At 43.6% G+C, this 19,984-nt stretch overlaps 1 protein-coding gene across 1 annotated transcript in view; it reads left to right on the forward strand.

Moving 5' to 3' along the window:
* Positions 1-3,406: 3,406 nt before the first annotated feature.
* KCNG4 (potassium voltage-gated channel modifier subfamily G member 4) overlaps positions 3,407-19,984 on the forward strand; it is a 38,771-nt gene continuing 22,193 nt past the window's right edge. The window contains exon 1 of the mRNA XM_020989474.2: positions 3,407-4,153. Within this exon, the coding sequence (XP_020845133.2) occupies positions 3,407-4,153 (747 nt within the window). The remainder of the gene's footprint in view (positions 4,154-19,984) is intronic.

The raw sequence follows: 19,984 nt of genomic DNA on the forward strand, positions 1-19,984 counted from the left end.
TTATTGTTACTTCTAAGTTGCTCTTTTCGGCCAAGGAGGGGAGGGCATTTTTTCTGCTCTCCTGCCTGGCAGTTGGCATTGCTGCTGCTGCTGGTGCTGCTGCTTGCTGGATGGTTGGATGGCTGATGGAGAGATTATTCCTAAGCTCTTCCCATTCTCTCCCCCCTCGCCTGCCAGGACCACACTGCCTCTCCCTCCGGGAGTCAGAGCCGAGTGAGGAAGCAGGACAGGTTCTGCTAGCTCACTGAGCTAGGAAGCTCAGGCAGCCAGTGTCCTCCCAGAAAGGGGGCACTTACAGGTACCTTTGCAAACCAGGGCTTTCTGAGGAGAAGAATGAATGGACTTCTCCTCCCTGGAAGAGCAAAGGCAAAGCAGAGAGACTGAAACTTAACTGCCCAAAAACAGCTTTTCTTCCCCCCCTCCTCCTTCCCTCTTCACTACATCCCTACATGTCTATTCCCTGGGAAATGAGGAATGTACTGTCTTCTCAGGGAGGCGGCTGAACACCTGGAAACAATCCCCCTACCTCAGGATGGTGAGTCGAACTTTGGGGGAAGTTCCTGTTTGCCTTTAAGGATGGCATGTAGGCGTGATGGGGCTGACTTAGCCAAACAAATATTTAAAAATCAATGGCATGGGAATATTATTCCCAATCAGCACCTTTTCCAGATGTTCAAAAGGTAACAACAGCTGGCTTTGCTTGCCGGATTTGGGGGGGGGCGGGGAGGAACAAAGAAGGGTGTCAATAAATAGAGACTGAATTTCCAAGGAGGGTTTCTGCAGTGAATGCATGATGGCAGGATCCTTAGCTGATGAGTCAGGGGCCAGGGTTCCACGGGGGCTCTGCTGCTAATTTACTGCATGGCCTCAGGCCTCTTTGGACTTTGATTCCCTCCTTTGTACAGTGAAGGGGATAGATTAACTCCAGGGCTCTGAGGTTCTTTCATACTCTGCATAAGAACACACTTCTCATGAGTGTGGTTCACCTGCATTTAGTTATTGGCCATAAAATACGGATGTGGCGATAAAAGCAGGGTATTGGGAGAAAACGTATAACGTGTAAGCATGAAATACAAGGGCCAGAATCAAGCTGCTCCATGTCAACCAGAAATCCAGCTGATGCCGGAAAAGAGAGGAACTTTTATCTCCCTTAGGCTACAGAGTTTCCTTCTCTATTGAGGTGCATTTTGGATTCTGAGGCTGTGGGCAGTTTTACAAATGATGCTGGCTTGGAAGGACTATCCCATAACGTGGTCACAGGGCTCCTGAGATTGTGTATAAAACTGGAAACAAAGCTGCATGCTGAATAATAATGTAATGTACTCATACTGAGTCAACAAGGTAAAATCATAGCTTGTCAGAGCTGGAAGGGACCGGACAGACCGTGCAACCCAGTCCATCAAATAGCCAAAAAGCATTTATTCAAATGCATGTCATGTGCCGGGCATTGTGCTAAACATTACCCTTTCTTCTTATAAAAGAAGAAACTGAGGCCCAGAGAACTAAGGTGACCTGTCCAAGGTCACATAGCTAGGGGTCAGCAGATGTGGGCAGCATTTAAAGAAGACTAAATGAAAGTAATCACAATGGAAGCATTAAGGATGTGTCCACCCCACTGGCAAAGCTAACAAGGCATTTGAGTTTTCTAACTGGGCTTAACAGCTAGTAGTGGTGTTGAATTGGTCAGAGCCATAGGAGCAGGGAACCAAGAGTTAGAAGGAACCTTGGAGATCGAGTCCAATCCTTTCATTGACAGATGAGGAAACTGAAGCCCAGATGAGTTCAGTGATTTGCCCAAGCTCATACAGGAGGCAGAAACCAGCAGACTGGGTTTCAAGTTCAGGTCTTTGATTCCAAACCCAGTGCTTTCTCCCACTCTGTATTCCACCACCTAGAATATCCTCCCCCATTCTCTTTGCTGCTCTGGATCCTTCCTATCCCTTGAGGGCCCCCAGCTCAAGTCCTAATTCTTACCAAAAAAAAAAAATCCTCCTTAATGGCCCCCAGCCCACAGGGGTCCCAGGCTTCTCTATAGAATTCTTTAGCATAGAATCATAGAGTGTTCAGGATGGAAAGGGCCTTGAAGCATAGAATGTCAGCACCGGAAGGGACTTGAGAATATAAAATAACGAAGTCCCCAAGCTACAAAGGAAGAAATTGAGGTTCATAAAGGTTAAGAGACTTACTCAAGGTTACACAGGATTGGAGGTGACTCCAAAGACTCCAAATGCAGGGCTCTTTCCAAAGAGGCCTTAAAGAACATGGAACCCAACATTGCTTCTCCCCTCAATGTTACAGAAGAGGAAACTGAGGACTAGAGAGCACATGGAGATGGATGGAAAGCAAGGATAGATTCAAAGTATATTTTGTTCAGGGCCATTAAAGGCAGGGTAATCGTGGCTTTTGTATAAAACCGCAAGGCTCACTTTTACTGCTGTCTAGGAGTCAGAGGATCATGGAAGCTAGAAGGGACATCTCCTAGAAGACATAAAGTCTCATTCCTTTTATGGAAGAGGAAACTGATGCCCAGAGAGATTGAATGATTTGTCCAAGGTCACACAGCTAAAAAGTAGCAGAATCAGGATTTGGGGAGGCCACAAATTTGAGAGGGTAGCACATAATACCACAAAAAGGATGCTGAGTTTGTCAGAGGACCTGGGTTCAAATCCTAACTCTGTGCCTAATGTCTGTGAGGCCTTAGTTAAGTCATTTAGACATCTCTATGCCTCAGTTACCTCATTTATAAAATGAAGGGGATTGGGCTAGACGGCCTCTGAGGTCCTTTCCAGTTCTAGATCTATGATTCTGTGAAGTCAGCTTCTCTGGGCCTCAGCTTCCTCTTGTCAAAATGGGGAGGGGGTGGACTAGTTAGCCTCTTAAGGTCTCTTCCAACTCCAAGTCAATAGTCTTATGAAATGCTGTCCGAACACAATTCTCTCTCTCTCTCTCTCTCTCTCTCTCTCTCTCTCTCTCTCTCTCTCTCTCCTCTCTCTGTCTTTCTCTCTCTCTCTGTTTCTCTTCCTCCCTCTCCTCTTTCGCTTTCTCCTCTGTTTCACTCTCTCCCCCTCTCCTCTTTCTCTTCTCTTTCTTTTTCTCCCCTTCTCCCTCCCTCTCTCTTTCTCTCTCTCCCCTCTCCTTCCCCTTCCCTCTTGCTCTTTCACTCTCTCCTTTCTTTCTCTTTCACTCTGTCTCTTTCACTCTCTCCTCCCCTCTTTGCCTTTCACTCTACTTTTTCTTTCATTCCTCTTGCTCCTTTTCTCTTTCACCCTCACTCTTTCTATACCACCACCACCACCCTGCCCCCTCTGTTCTCTTTCACTCTGTCTCCCACTTTCTTTCTTCCTTTGGACGACAGACAAACCCACTATAATCCAGCTGTGGTGGCTCTCCAAAGACTCCCTCAGAGATGCCGATTCTTTCCAGAGCTGGGGGCAGCGAAGGTGACCGCTGCTATGCGTCCTGGAGCTCTCTGGATCAGGTCTCCCAGTGTCCAGTCCGGGGTTCTTCGGTCAAAGGACTCTATTACCAAAGGGCCCGGAAAGTCGTCCATCCAGACCAGTTCCTGACTGTTGATCTTAAGAGGGAGATCATCGTCAACGTTGGTGGAAACAAGTACCTTCTCCCCTGGAGCACACTAGACGAGTTCCCCCTGACTCGCCTGAGCAGGCTGAAATTCTGCAGGAACCACGAGGAGATCGCCGAGCTCTGCGACGACTATGATGAAGACAGCCAGGAGTTTTTCTTCGACAGGAGCCCCAGTGCTTTCGGGATGATCGTCAGCTTTCTGGCAGCCGGGAAACTCGTGCTTTTACGGGAGATGTGTGCTTTGTCTTTTAAGGAGGAGCTGAGGTACTGGGGGGTCGAGGAGTCCAACCTCGAGAAATGCTGCTTGAGAAAGCTCCGGCAGAAGCTGGAAGAGCTGGCCGAGGTACAGAAGGAAGAGGAGCTGCACCGGCAGAAGGAGGCCACCGGCATCTCCACGGACGACACTCGATGGGGGCTCTTTATGAGCCACCTTAGGGACATGGTGGAAAACCCGCAATCGGGGCTTCCGGGGAAGGTGTTTGCCTGCCTCTCTGTCCTCTTTGTGGCCACGACGGCCATAAGCCTCTGTGTCAGTACGATGCCGGACCTAAGGGCTGAAGAAGACAGGGTAAGTCCCTTTCACCTGTCAGTCATCAGTTTACATATTACAGTTGATATTATGAAACGGGCTTGTTTGTCACATGTGTGTGGGTGGTCAGAGAATAGCTGCTTAGAATTTAGACAAACCGACAATCTCAAACATTCCAACCAAGAATCACAAACAACAGTTTCCCAGGGCATATTATATATAGGTTAGTGAGAGGTATACAGAGAATCATAAAATGCTGGAATGTCAGAGCTGGGAGGGACATTAGAACATGGGATGTCAGGGCTGGGAGGGACATTAGAACATAGGATGTCAGAGTTGGAAGGGAGATTAGAACACAAAATATCAGGGCTGGGAGAGAACTAGGGCTATTCTAGCCCTCCTCATTTTGCATAAGAAGAAATTGAGTCCTAAAGAAAGGAAGTGATTTTACCCCAAGGTCACCTATCTAGTGAGTGGCTATGTTGGAACTAGAGGCCAGGTCCTCTTTTAGCCTAGGGCCATTTCCTTAGAATGTAAGTTCTCTTCTAGTAGATACTGTTTCATTGTTTATGTTTTTCTCCCCAGGAACACCTAACACAATGCCCGGCACACAGTAAGCACTTAGTCACTACCTGCCAATTGATTGATTAGCTTCTATCTATAAACAAGTTTGCGCTCCACTCAATATCATGTGACTTGAAATACTGAGACATTCTAATTTGAATTCATAAAAAGGATATTCATAAACAACAATAGAAAACCCACGCAATTTATCATACTATTCCTCTAAGCAAAGAGTTACTTTAGAAGTAACTGTGTCCCTGATACAGTTTATTTGGTGCAGAATGACATATTGCTTCCCAGTTTTTAAAAGGCTACCTTCTTTAAAGACTGGTGTGGAGGAGAAACGCAGTAAAGGAAAAGAAGATGAATGGATTTTGGAAAAGCAGGCTCTGATGTAGTCAATGATTTGTGTAAGGTCACCCAGCTCATTAGCAGCAAAGCAAGGATTAGGGCTCAGGTCTCCTGGCACCCAGTCCCGGTTAGCTGCCTCAGCCTAGGCCACCAAAATAGAGCATTCCTTTTTAAAAAACAAATCCTTGTGACTATTGCAAAATATATAACCAAAACAGGTTAAGTTCTGCAGTTCAGAGTCTCCAGTGATAGAAACTAAACATCATGTATAAAAGATCAATGGAATTGGGCAAACTCAAATTTGAATTCTTAAGTGCTGTGAGACCTTGGGCCAGTCCCTGCTTCTGTCTGGGCATCTTTTAACACTTGTGTCCATCAAGCCCATAAGACCATGGGATCCTAAAACCAGAGCTGGAAAGGTCCTCAAAGGCCAGCCAGTCCCAGCCCCTCATTTTACAGATGAGGAAACTGAGACCAAAGGAAGTTAAGTGACTCACCCAAGGTGCCACAGTTAAGTTTGAGAGGTGGTGTTTGAATCCATCTCCTCTGACTCCAGAGGCAGTTTCTGAATGGCAGCATCACTGTACATCCCATCTAATGAAACATATTTTCATATGTACTGCAGAGATAGACAGACGGAGATGGGGAGTCAGAGAGAGACAGGGAGAGGGGAGAGGCAGGGAGACAGAAGGGGGAGGGAGAGGTACAGAGACGGACTGATAGAGAGGGAGGCAGAGACAGACAGAGACACAGAGAGAGAATGAAGGAAAGGAGAGAGACAGAGAGAGGGAGAAGAAAAGGAGAGAAACAGAGGGGGAAGAAAGAAAGACAGAGACAGAGAGAAGAGAGACAGAGAGAGAAAGAGAGAGAGAGGAGAGAGACAGAGACAGAGAGAGGGAGAAGAAAAGGAGAGAAACAGGTGGGAGAGAGACAGAGACAGAGAGAAGAGAGAGACAGAGACAGAGACAGAGAGGGAGAGGTATACTGCCCAGAAGTATGTCTACATTATTGTTCAGGTAGAAATTCAGAGCCAGGGAATGTAATTTATGACTTAAAATTTACATGGTGCAACAGTCTGAGAGTTGAAGACAACTTCAGATCCTTCATGAACATCTATAAATGCACATAGAAAAATCAGACATTCCCTTTGCACTCCATGTTCTCTTTCCAATGATGTCAATTTTAAAGAAAATCTCCCAAGATGACTTGCTGCATCCACTGAAAATCAGCTCTAGGTGCTAGTTACACTTAGATTCATTCAATATTGATCATTATGATTACTTACAGTTCCTATAATATTTGACATTTCTATAGCATAACAGCAAATGAGTGTGATAGATAAAGCACCGGGCTTGGGGCAAGGAAGGCTCTCACCTCTGACACTTCCTAGCCATGTGACCATTGGTAAGTCCCTTAGCACTCACACCATGCCGCTGAAATGGCATTTCCTTCATGTATTTGTGTATGGCACTTGGCCATTGGGATCGTAGTCTATAGAGATCGTGTGATTCAAACCCCTCGCTTAACAGAGAAGAAAACAGGCTCAGGAAGGAGAAGGAACTTGTCCCAGCAAGGGGCAGCTGCTGGTGCAGTGGATAGAGCACTGGACCTGGAGTCAGGAAGACCCAAGTTCAAATCCAGCCTCGAGCAAGCCACTTAACCCTGTTGACCTCAGTTTCCTCATCTGTAAAATGAACTAGAGAAGGAAATGGCAAACCACTCAAGTATCTTTTCCCAGAAAACCCCAAAAGGGGTCACAAAGAATCAGATACAACTGAACACCAAAAGTAGTAAGTGACAGAACCAGGGTTCAAATATAGATTGTAAATCCATGGACTTTAAGAGCTGGAAAAGACCTTAGGAATAATCTTGTTCAACTTCTTTATCTTATGGAGAAAGAAACTGAGGCTCAGGCAGAGAAAGTGATTACTTCTCTGACTCCAAATCCAATACTTTAACCACTATATTCATACCTTTCTAGCTTTTAAATTCATTAATTTTTAGGTGACTTATTATTAGTGTGGTATTCTTGGGAAGATTAGGATTCAGAAGACCAGAGTTTGAGACCCAACTCTGCCACTTACTATCCATGTGACCTTGGGTAAGTCACTTATCCTTCTTAGGCCTACCAAATGATGGGGTTCAATAATGATAACTGGCATTTATTCAGCACTCGAAGTTTTGCAGAGTACTTTACACATGTTATCTCACTTGATTCTCCCAATAACCTTGGGAGGCAAGTGCTGTTGTTATCCCCAATTTACGGGGGAGGAAACTGAGTCTGAGAGGTTGAGACTGAAAATTGTCCAGGGTCCCCTAGCTGGTAAGTGCCTGAGGGAAGATGTGAACCTCTGGTCTTCCTTACTCCAAGGCCAACACTATCCACTGTACATGGCGGGCCTCTTGCTGCTCCAAATCCAGATTATAAAATCTCAAATTAAGGTCCCTTACTGAGCTAAAATTCTTGATGCCCCAGCTCCTCTTTTTTACAAATGAAGAAACTGCAGCATCGAGCAATCAGATGATTCTCACGAGGTCGCAGAGCAAAGTCAAGCACTGGCTCATGGATTCTGAGCTCAGCCTCTGCTCAGCCACTCCTCCATCTCCTGCAATATTCAAAGGAACCTCCCGGGGGAAGAGGCCCTGCTGCACGGACCATTTTCAAGGCAGCCGGATGACTTGTCTCAAAAACGAATTCTTTTGCAGATCTTGCCTTTGGAACCTGAAACCAACAGATTGACATTCATGCCCATACGGCGCAGGGAGCTCCTTTTCTTGTAGGAGGCCAGTGATTTTTCCTGAGGATCAGAGAGCATTCCCCGATTTGAGCATGAGGTATAGACAAAACAGCTTCCCTATAGGTATCCTACCTCTGACACCTAGTACCCAGATGACCCTGGGTCCTCTCATCTCCCTGGGCCTCAGTTTTTCATCTGACAAATGGGGGGCCTCTGAAGTCCCTTCTGGCTCTACATCTAAGGTCCTGTGGTGAAAAATACAAAAGAGTCAAAATGGGGAATGAATTAAGCTTTCTAATAAAAAGCATGTCACTCTGCAATTCAAAAGTCTTCAGTGGCTCCGCATGGCTAAGGGATAAAATTCCTTAGTGTGATGTTCAAGGCTACCCTCAATCTGGTCCCAACTTACCTTTCCAGCCATGTGTAGGTACATACACATGTATGTCATACATATATATTTTCATACATGTTTGCATTTTTTAATTCCACTCTTTTCCTGTATCTTCTTCCTTAACAGTGACTCACTGACAGAAGACTCCTAGCTCTTTCCTTTAATAAAGTTCTTCCCCCTGACTCAAAGTCCCCTCCTCTCTGTTCTCTTCATCCAAATTCAAATCATACTCATCTTTCAAGCTAAAGGCCAGCTAGGAGCTACAGTGGATACTACACTGGGCCTGGAGTCAGGAAAACCTGCCTCAGATATATACAAGCTATGTGACCCTGAGAAAGTCACTTAACCTTTCTTTGCATCAGCTTCCTCATCTGTAAAATGAGGATAGTAATAACCACTACCTCCCAGGTGAATTAAATGAGACAATATTTATAGAGCATTCAGCATGGTGCCTGACACACAGTAGGTAAAGTCTTATTATGTTTCCTCTCTTCCTCCTTCCTTCTTTCCTTTTTTTCCTTCTAACCTTCCTTCACTTCCTCCCTTCTCTCTTTCCCTCTCTCCTTTCCTCTTCCCTCCTTCCCTCCTTTTATCCTTCTTTCCTTCTTTTCTTCCTTCCCTCCTTTCTTCCTTCTTTCCCTCCTTCTGTCCTTCCTTCCCTCTTTGCCTCCTTCCTTCCCTTCCTCTTCCTTCGCTCATCCTATAGGAAGCCTTCCCAGTCCTTCTCAGTCCATAATGATCTCTCCTTCTGAACTCCAAAAACTAAATATCTGCACCATTCAAACTCCTGGACTCATAGATAACTTTAAACCATTCAATCCAATCTCCTTATTTCACTGATGGGAAAAATTAAGGCCCACAGAGATGCCATTAGCTATCTTTTCCCCTTAAGGTCTGTGTGATCTCCATGATCAGGCCTCAAGCTCTTTGAAGATAAGGAGCACACCTGTAATTCCAGCAACTAGAATGACTGAAGCTCGAGAATCTCTTGAGCTCAGGAGTTTTGAGCTGCAGTGGTCAATGCCAATTGGGTATCCCAACTAAGTGTGGCATTAAGATGGCAAGTGCCCAGAAGCAGGGTTCTGCCAGGTAGATTAAGAAGGGGCAAACCAACCCAAGTAGGAAATGAGCAGGTCAAAGGCTCTAGGCTGACCCTGCACATCTAGACTGGGTAAGAGAGGGAAACTCCATCTTCAGCATAAATGAATGAATTAATTAAAATTAAAATAAGATAGGAACCATTTTAAATTCCTTTTTCTATGTCCCCCAACACTGAACACAGGGCTCTTTGCCCGTGGCGGAAACTCAATAAATATTCATTGAACCAACTATGACATTGCTGGGATCGTTTAAAAATGAAAGCATTTATTCTTAGGAGCAGCCTGGGGGGAGAAGAAGATTATTAGGGCATAATGGGAGACAGGGTGGCAATCTAGCCTAAGGTTCAAGTCTCAGTTTTGTCATTAACTGGCACTATGTGCCTTTACCCCAGGGACCTTCACCTTTGTTTTAACTCTGCCTTTCTCTTCAAAAACACACTTTGCACTCTTTTTATTTTCTGCTATCTCTTCATCTCATTGGCGGGCTCCTTTCACAGTAGACCAGATGGAATTTACCCATCACAGATGGAATTTTAAGCTCATTCCCCAATTCTTGTATCTTTATTACCACTGAACCATTAAAAAGTTGAATTACAAAATAACCTGGTGGTGTGTGGAAAACCGTTACTGGTGCAGGACAGATGGAGCTTTTGCCCAGGGTGCCAACATCAGCAGGAAATGGGTATCTTTTTTCCCCATGGTGGCAGACTTCCTCTCCAAGATACCTGCCATCCCCTCGCCTCACCTCAAAGTCCTCCAGTGGCAGCTCGAGTGTCCCTGGGCTGCTACTCCCAGGGCTACATCATTATGATAGCCCTCTTCTGGAACTTGCTCACAATCACACAACCAGTAAGTATCTATGGGGGAATCTGAAACCAGGTCTTTCAGAATCCAAGTCAAGTGAATTTCCCATAAAACTACCTGCCTCCTTTAAATGATAGAGGTAGATAGGTGATAGATGGACGGATAGAAGGATGGATGGATGGATAGGATCTCTGGCACCTTGCCCCACCACCTCCAGATGGGCAAAAATGAGACTCTCTGGGACATAGAAGCATTCATGATTCAACTGTCCTTTGAAGGTACCTTCCACAGCTACTCAACTGGATTTACCCTAGGCACATTTATGACTAGTTATAGATCTGCATGTATCTCTTATCCAGTCACCCTTCCTCCAGAGACAAAGTAATTCATAATTCAGCAATTGCAAGGATTTGTGGTTTCATACTTATATCCATATCTTTCCTCCCTCCCCACCTTTGTGGATAGCTACTTGGCACAGTGGATTGAGTGCTAAGCTTGAAGACAGGAAGACCTGAGTTCAAATCCTCCCTCAGATACTTACTAGCTGTTTGACCCTGGGCAAGTCACTTCACCCTGTTTGCGTCAGTTTCTTCATCTGTAAAATGAGCTGGAGAAGGAAATGGCAAACCACTCCAGGATCTTTAACAAGAAAGGCCCAAATGGGGTCACCAAGAGTCAGATATGACTCAAACAACTGAATAACAGCAACACAAGACATTTGGAATCTCCCTCTTTCCTCACTTTTCCTTGGCTTCTGAAACAATCCCACAATGAGCTCTCTGATTATTTGCAGCTTTGCCTTTGGCTCTGTGTGTTTTGACGATTTTTCCAGAAGAACCCTCTCATTTTCCCTGTTTTTATCCCCTTTAAACCTGCCCCTCCTTTCTTTGCACTTGCTAAGATGTTTTTTGTGGGTGCCTTTACTCAAGCCTCCTTCCCTCATCACCTCGACCCTAATCTGTCTCCACAGATCTCCCTCATCCATTCTTGGAGAATCACCAGGAACCCAGGGTGTAAAATCTGGAAAGGACCTTAGCAATCACTTAGTCAAACAAATCCCCGTAAGGAAATGCAATTTCCAAGAGAAGTAACTTGTACAAGGTTACACAGCTCAGGAGAGCAGAGCTGAGACTTAGATCCAGTTCTCTTGACCCACCAATCGAGACCTTTTTTCACTAATTTTGTTTCCATTCTTTCTTCCTACTGATGTTTGCCGTTAGCTAAGAATAGATATTCTGCTCTTAGAAGCCTCCTTTCCTTTGGAATTTCTTTATCATAGGATCATAGATTTTGAGCTGGAAAGGACCTTAGAGACATTAAATCCAGCTGCCTCATTTTACAGATGAGGGAACTGAGGCACAGAGAGGTTAAGGGAATTGCTCAAGATCATTCAACCAGTAAGTGTCTGTGGTAGAATCTGAAACCAGCTCTTTCAGACTCCAAGTCGAGTGAATTTCCCATTACACCACCTGCCTCCTTTAAATGATAGAGATAGATAATAGATAGATGGATGGATAGAAGGATGGATGGATGGATGGATAGAAAGATAGATGGATGATGGATAGGTAGAAGGATAAATGGGTGGATAAACAGATATTAGATGGATGGATGGATGGATGGATGGATGGATGGATAGAAGGGTGGATGTATATATAGAAGAATAGACATATGAATAGATTGATAGATGGGTAGAAGAATGGATGGCTAGATGAATAAATAGACAGACAGACAGAAGATAGATGGAAGGATAGATGGATGGATAGATAGATAGATAGATAGATAGATAGATAGATAGATAGACAGATAGATAGATGATAGATGGAGCAAGCATTTATTAAAAGCACTTACTATGTTCTAGGCCTGTGCTAAGTGTTAGGGATGCAAAACACATGCAAAAACAAAGATAGTCTCTGTCCTCAAAAAGCTTACATTCTAATAAAGGAAAGCCACACATAAAAAGGAGATGAAAAGCAGGAGGGGAGAAAAGGGAAGGTCCCCTTATAGAAGCAAAGTGAAGAGGTGGTCAGGGGTGTCAGGAGCTGAGCTCGGTTAGAAATAAGCATGGCAAGCTGGGTACTTTTTAAATGGAGGTTCTGAAGAGGAATTCAGTAATAATTATAAAAATTATTTTAAGTCAACTTCACAATGAAAAGTAATGTTGTAAGGGGCAGCCACGTGGCACAGTGGATAGAGCACTGGCCCTGGAGTCAGAAGGACCTGGGTTCAAATGCAGCCTCAGACACTTACTAGCTGTGCAACCCTGGGCAAGTCACTTAACTGTCTTGCCCCAAAAAAGAAAAGTAATGTTGTAAAGACATGAATTAATGGGAACTTAACATGTTACAATACTTCAGAAGATCCCTGGTTCTAATCCTGTGACCAGTGTGAATACCTATATTCTACCTCAGTAGATGGATGGCCTCCATTAATTTTTGGGCCACAGCAATTTAATAATTTACACTGCAAACCATTCCTACCCTATATTTGACATTCACATATGTATAAAAATGGAAAGTGGAAAGAACACTTGAGTGAGGGCAACGAGGCCTGGGTTCTAGTCTTGGCTTTGCCTCTAACTACCTATGTGCCTTGGATATGTCATTTTCTTCTACAGAGCTCAGTTTCCCCATTTGTATAATGAGGGAGTTGGATTAAAGATTTTGCTCTGAAATTCTAAGACTTTGTTTTCTTTTTCTTTTCCTTTCTTCCTTTCTTTTTTCTTAGGAAAGAGATAGTTGTTGTCAGTGTGTAAGAAGTCTGAAATTCTGCTCTTCTCACTTGGCACTGTTTCACACAGATCTTTCCATAGTCTTTGGCTCCATTGTATCAATGGACCCCAATCTATTCAGCCACTCTTCATTATTGGGAATATATGTTGTTTCTAGTTTTTCCAGTATTAAATATAGCACCATTGTGAAGACTTTTAATAAAAACATCTTTCAAACTTTTAAACTATTTCCTAGGGATAAGTTCTCAGCAGCATGATTAAGTCAAAGCTTATAGCCAGTTTTATGACTCTTGTACAGTATTGCCAGATTACTTTAAAGAAAAGATTGTACAATTTGCAATACTACCCATAGTGTATGAGTAGTTTCCCCACAGCCCCACCCATACTGTTTGATCATTTATACTTACTTGTGAAAGAAGTACTGTGTGTAGTAGAAAGAGGGCCACCCTTGAAGTACAAAAGATACCATTTAGACTTTAAGTCAGTCAATAAGCATTTATTAAGTGCTTGCTGTGTACTGGACACTATAGATACAAAGAAAGGCTGCAGACAAATCTTTACGACTGCCAGTTGTAGAGGAATTACCAATCTGCATCAATGGATAGAGTTTCCCCACCAATGAAATCATTGATCTAGGTGGGAACAAGAACTTTTTTTGTACATTTCATTGCTATTCAATAAAACCTTATACACAAATTGTTTTAAATTAATACCTTTAATTATTAGTGAGGTTAGGCATTTTAAAAGCAGCCAAATAGGACAGTAGATAGAGTTCTAGGCTTGAAGTCAGGAAAACCTGAGTTCGAATTTGATCTCAGACGTATACTAGTTGTGTGACCTGGAGCAAGTCATGTAGCCTCTGTCTGCTTCAGTTTCTTCATCATAAAATGGAAGTAATAATAGCATCGACTTCCCAGGGTTATTGTGAGATTCACATGAAATAATATTTGTAAAATGCTTAGCGCAGTGCCAGGCACACAGTAGGTGCTATATAAATGCTAGCTAGGCTTCCTGGTGCCTGTCTTGTAGTTGAACTCTCCAGGGCACACTGAGAGTTCAGTTAAGGTTGAAAGTAGCAAATCATGTTAGCTCAGTGGGGCTCATCTTGGGAAATAGGGCAACTCAAGAAAACAAGTTGGGGGCAGTCATCTCCACATCATCACCATCGTGACTTAGCCCTGTGCCTGGCATATTGTAAGCACTATACAAACGCTGGTTACAATGATCATCATTATCATCATTATCACGACTGAAATCCTTTATTTACCCTTCCTGTTTGCTCTCTTGTGAACTGCTTGCTCATACCCTTTGTGCGTTGGAGACAAAACAGAGCTGAACGAAGGCATTTGGGACGGAGCCATGGGTTCACTGACAGTGCTTGGTTTCCGTCCTTTGCACATGGAAGCGCTGACGCTTGATGAGTTCAAAATGAAAGAAACGAAAACAAGGCATTGGTGCTCCTTGGACAAGTGCTCTCTGCCAGATAGAGCCTTCCCTGTAACACGGGTAACGTCACTCATGAAGTAAATACCAAAGGCCTCTGTGCCATTCACAGCAGAATTCTCTGGCATTCAGATATGTGTATTTATTGAAAGTCTTATCTGATCGTAACATCTAGCATTTATAAAGCACTTTACAAATATCTCATTTTATTCTCACAACTACTCTAAGAGGTGGGTGCTATTATTGCCCCCATTTTACAGTAGAGGAAACTGAGTCAGATGGCAGTTAAGTGCCTTGCTCAGAATCATACAGCCAGCAAGTACCTGAACAACCTTAGGAGATATGTGCCGTTATTATCCCCATTTTATGGTTGAAGAAACTGAACCACATAGACATTAAATGACTTGGCCAGAATCACGCGATTTGTAAATTCCTGTCGCAGGATTTGAACTCTGGTCTTCCTAACTCTAGGCCCGGTACTCTCTCCACTTCACCATCAGCTGTCTCTATTTATACTGTGGCGGGTCTTAGACCCAGAGGTTCCTCAACTGAGGTCAACGTTCTCTCTCAACGTGTGTCTCTAGAGCAGAGGGCAGGGGTATATCTATATCTCCCTCGACAGACACATAATCCACTAAAATTCTATTCCGTGCATCTAAACTCTGACTGGGCAGCTAGGTGGCACAGTGGGTAAAGCACCAGGCCTGGAGTCAGGACGACCTGAGTTTCAATCCAGCTTTGGACTCTTACCAGTTGTGTGACCCTGAGTAAGTCACTGAGCCCTGTTTGCCTCAGTTTCCTCATCTGTAAAATAAGCTAGAGAAGGAAATGGCAAAGCACTCTAGTATCTTTGCCAAGAAAACCTCCAGGACACTGAAAGGACCGAGAAGCAACGACAAAACTCTGATTGATGAGTTTTTACTTTATTTGGAACCACCTCCCCCCACCCCCTCTTTTTTGTCTTCCCTACTCCGATCTTCCTTCATCAGAATGGAAGCTCCTTGAGGGCAAGGATTATCTTGCTTACTTGTATTTGTATCCCCCAGTGCCTGGCACATAGTAAGCACTTAATGAATTCCTTTTTATTCATTCATTCACTCACCCATGACCTGATTTTCTCCAAGGTTAAGCCAACAAAACACAAGTTTCACCAGGGTCCCCCCAAATGGAAAGCCTCCAAGGATGGTCTGCCTCTGGTAAGGTAGAAAAGGCTCTGGCTTTGCATTCAGAGGAGGAGCGGCGTTCAAAGCGAAGGAGATAATGTTTGTACGGCGCTTAGCGCAGTGCCAGGCACACAGCAGGCACTTAATAAATTCTTGTTCCCTTCACCCCTCTTCCTCCTCTCCTCCCCTCTCTGACTCTTACTGTCTGTGTGACCTTGGACAAGTCACCTTAGTCTCCTGGGCCTCAGTTTCCTCATCAATAAAATGAGGAGGTGGGACAAGAGTGTCCGTGGTTCTGCTGGCAGTCTTTACGCCTCCCTCCCTGGGTTACTGCAGGGATCAGAGGAGATAACATTTGTAAAAGCTCTCAGCGCAGTGCCTGGCACACACTCGGCGCTTATCAAATGCTGCTTTCCCCACCCCACCCCCACCTCCACTTGCCACACAAAATCCTGGGCAGGCAGGAGAGCAGCAAAGAAAGTTTTACGCTGCAACCAACACTAGGTGGGAAGCTTCTTACCTCTACATAATCCTGATAATCTTCTTTTAAAAGATTTGCAGGAAAAATCCAAACCACCTTCAGTCAGTAAAAAGAAATGTCACAAGCTACATTGGGGGGGGGGGTTAACAAGCATTTATTTTTTTTTCCAGTCTCCTTATTTTATTTTATTTTAATTTATCAACAATCACTTCCATAAGCATAAGCTACATTCTTAAGAGTCTAGTGTCAACCTCACAGGAAGTAGCCATCCTCTGACTGTACCCTGAGCTTCATTTTAACAGGCTGGAACAAGAAAAGGAAGGATGGTGAGGAAGGGCAGCATAAGAAAGACACTGGGAGGATCTGGGGATGTCTGGTCTCCAGCAGAGGAGGGGCAGGCAGGCTGTTTACCTGCTCAGTGCCTCCGATTCACCTGGCTCTAGGAGACCATCTAGCCCAGCCTCCTCACTTTACAGATGAGGAAATTGTGGCCTAACCAACTGTAAGGTTAATAATAACTATTGTCCCTACCTTACAGGATTGTTGTGATGGAAGCATTTTGTAGACCTTAAAGTGAGATGGAAACGTGTTAGTATTATTCATCTGAAGAAGGACAGATATCTTGTCCTCAGAAAACAAGCCTAGGACCAATGGGTGGAAATTATTGAGAGGCTCAGTAAAAAAAAATTAACCAAACCGTCCAAATATGGAAAGGAATATCTCTTGAGGCAGGTAGTGAGCTCCTTGTCACTGGAGATGTTCAAACAAGGTTAGATGACCAACACGAGGCAGGGAATTGGATTAGAGGACCCCTAAAGTCTCTTCTAAAATTCCATGAAATATTTCTTTCATTTGATCTGTCTTTGGGATCATATTTGCTGAAGTTAGCTAGTTTGGAAGCCAAATTCCATTATGTTCCATGAGGAATTAATTGTTTATAGCTGATGGACATATTTAAAGGACAGCTGGATGTCAGCAGTGATTCAGGCAATCACTCTTAAGACTCATACAAAGCCTCTAGCTATGACCATGGAAAGCCCCGACTATGGCCTATCTTACAGACCAGTAAGAATTTTACTGAGACAAAACTAGGAACTCGGGGGCCTGAGGAAAGTAACACAACCATCCCCCAAGACAAGCAGTAGGAAGGACAGACACCTTCAGCTGAAGGGACTGGGAAGAATGCAGAAGACAGAGAATCTCAGGTCACCATCCAGTACATAAGGAACTAGGTGGAATGGAAGAATAGCCCACTCCAACCCACCATCACATGGCTTCCCATTTTAGTGAATTATTCTTGCTTACCAAGCTGGTGATATAGAAGGGGTCATGGATCTCAAAATTCAACACCCTGAGCCAAAGCTCCAGGCAACTTCCCTAGTTTCAATTCTGTTCACAGATACACCTTTTAGAACTAGACACAGCCTTTGGGTTTCCTGCCCCTTGATTATACCCAGTTCTTCCTGCTTCTTGTACAATCCTACAAACCCTATTTCTGTCTTCCTAGAGCCTTATGCCATTTACTTTACCAATATGAAATTTACCAAGGGTTTTGACTCAGCATTCTTCAATTCAATTGAATTCAACCAATATTTAGGGGTGCCTACTCTGGCCAAGAACCTGGGGAAATGACAAAGTCTAACTTCTTGAGAAGTTTCTAAGCTGGCCTTCTCAGTCCTTCAGGACTTAACTTACTTATTTCTCTTTCTTTGCCTTTCAGTATCTCGGGTTTTCACTCTACCTCTCACATCGGTTTCTTCCTAGAATCATATTATCCTCAACACAAAGAAACTTAGAGCTGGGGCTTTAGAACACAGAATGTTAAATCTGTTTGGAATCATAGAACACAGAACATAAAATTTTAGACTCATAAGAGACATTTGAACATAATATGTTAGAATATGGAATATTAGACATGGAAGTAACTTTAGAACACAGTATGTTGGAGCCAGATGAGACTACAGAACATAGGATGTTGGAACACAAAATTTTAGAATAGAAAGAACATTAGAACAGAGAACGTTAGAATATTAGACCTGAAAGTAACTTTGAAACATAGAATGTTGCAGCTGGAAGGGATCTTGGAACAAAGAACAAAGTAGAATGTTAGTTTTGGATGAGACCTTAGAGTCTAAAATATTGAAAAGGGCTGGAAGCACCCTTAGAATACACAATGTCTGAATTGGAAGAGGCCTTAGAAGAAATAATATTAGAGCTGGAAAAAAATGACTTCAGAGAAAAAATGATTCTTCTCAATCTCTAAAAGAGCTGGGAATTCCTAGTAGAGGACCCTGGTAGAGGGTGAGTTGGCATAACATACCTTCATGCCATGCAGGAGTGAAGAGATAAGGAGATGACAAGGAGCAGTAGGATGGCCCATGGTGCATTGCTCTCTCCTTCCAGAGACAGTGTGGAAATGGAGACAAAAATGGCTTTGGCAGGCTGCCCTTCAGGGGTGCCCACAGGGGCTTCCAGCCTTGTTGACCCTTTATAGAGGTCAATAGGAAAAAAGAAGACAGCCACTGACCTGGAACATCAGAAGGATCTGCTGGAGTAGATCATCATCTCAGCATTTTAGAGCGTCATAGCCCATTAAATCTGGAGGGAGCCTTCGGGATCATCAATTCCAATCCCCCAATTTCACAGATAAGGAAATTGAGGAAAAGAGAGGGGGAAATGATTTGGCCAAGATCAGGCAGCCGGGAGGAGAGTCCAGTTAGCTAGACAAATACTCTTTCCACTAAGTTGACTCCCCTCTGTTGCCTCCTTACTCCCCTCCTCCCTACCACCACCATTTTTTTTATTTTGGTCAATAAGTGGTTAACCTTTTTATGGGAAAAGGTTCATTCATTCAGTAAACATTTAGGATCATCAGATTTTAGAGCTTTAAGGAATTTTAAAGCTCATCTTGTCCAAACCTCTCATTTTACAGATGAGCAAACTAAGGCCCAGAGAAGTGAGGGGACTTACTCAAGGTCACATAGGTAGTAAGTACCCAGTAAGTAAGAATGAACCCAGGTATTTTAACTCCAAATACAATTCTCTTGCCACTATATCATGTGGATTTTCTACTATTCAATTATTAAACAACTCTTATATACAAGTATTATGTTCTAAAGATGAGTAAGATCCAAGGCCTGCCCTCAAGGAGCTTACAATCTAATGGAAAGTAACTATTGTATAAAATAGAAAATGAGAAGTACATAAGAGAGGTGTGAATAGAGTGGTCTAAGTGATCTGAGCATGGAGAGAAGCAGCAAAATATAACAGAAACAGCCCTGGATTTATAGAGGGCCTGGGTTTGAATCTTGCCTCTACCACTTCCTAAGTTTTGTGACTTTGGGCAAATCATTACATTTTCTCATCTAAGTGACCTTGAAGGTCTTTTCCAGCTCTCCGATCCTATAGCTCTGGGTAACAGGAAAGATGGCGGTAGTCATTTGACTTCCAACTAGAGGAGAATCAGGGGAAGCTTCCTAAAGGAAGTTTCACATGAGCCAAGTCTGCAAAATGGGACACAAGGATAGTACCCTAGAAAGAAATGGATGGCAGGGGTGGAGGTGGGGGAGCGTCAAATCCTATCTCAACTGCTTTGGGGCTACATGACCTTGAGCAAGTCACTTCCTCCACCACTAGTCCTCAGTTACCTCTGTGGAATAATGGGGTTGGACTAGAGCAGGCAAGGGCTCTTAACCCCTTCTGGATTGTATCTTGGACTCATTTGGCAATCTTGTAATGCTTTTGAATGATGTTTTTAAATACATAAAATAAAATAATTAAGATTTCAAAGGAAACAAATACATTTAAAAAAAAAAAAACAAGTTCATAGACCTCCAGATTAAGAAGCCCTGGCTTAGGCAATCCAATTTCAATTGAAAGTTCTCTTTCAGTTCTAAATCTGTGAACCTGTGAACACAGTTCCTGCTTCACATTATAATCAGACCATTTCAGAGGACAGCCAAACAGTACTCACAAAAAGTCAAGTGCTGTGGCATCCTGAAATCGCCCTTAGATGTCAGTGATTGTCATCTGAAAATGTCAGTGATCAATCAATCAGAGGGCTGTCTGTGCTTGGCTTTTCTAAGAACGACTTTTCTCTTTCAAGCT

Source organism: Phascolarctos cinereus, unplaced genomic scaffold (assembly GCF_003287225.1).
Source record: "Phascolarctos cinereus isolate Bilbo 61053 unplaced genomic scaffold, phaCin_HiC Scaffold_2;HRSCAF=192, whole genome shotgun sequence".
Classification (NCBI taxonomy): Eukaryota; Metazoa; Chordata; class Mammalia; order Diprotodontia; family Phascolarctidae; genus Phascolarctos; species Phascolarctos cinereus.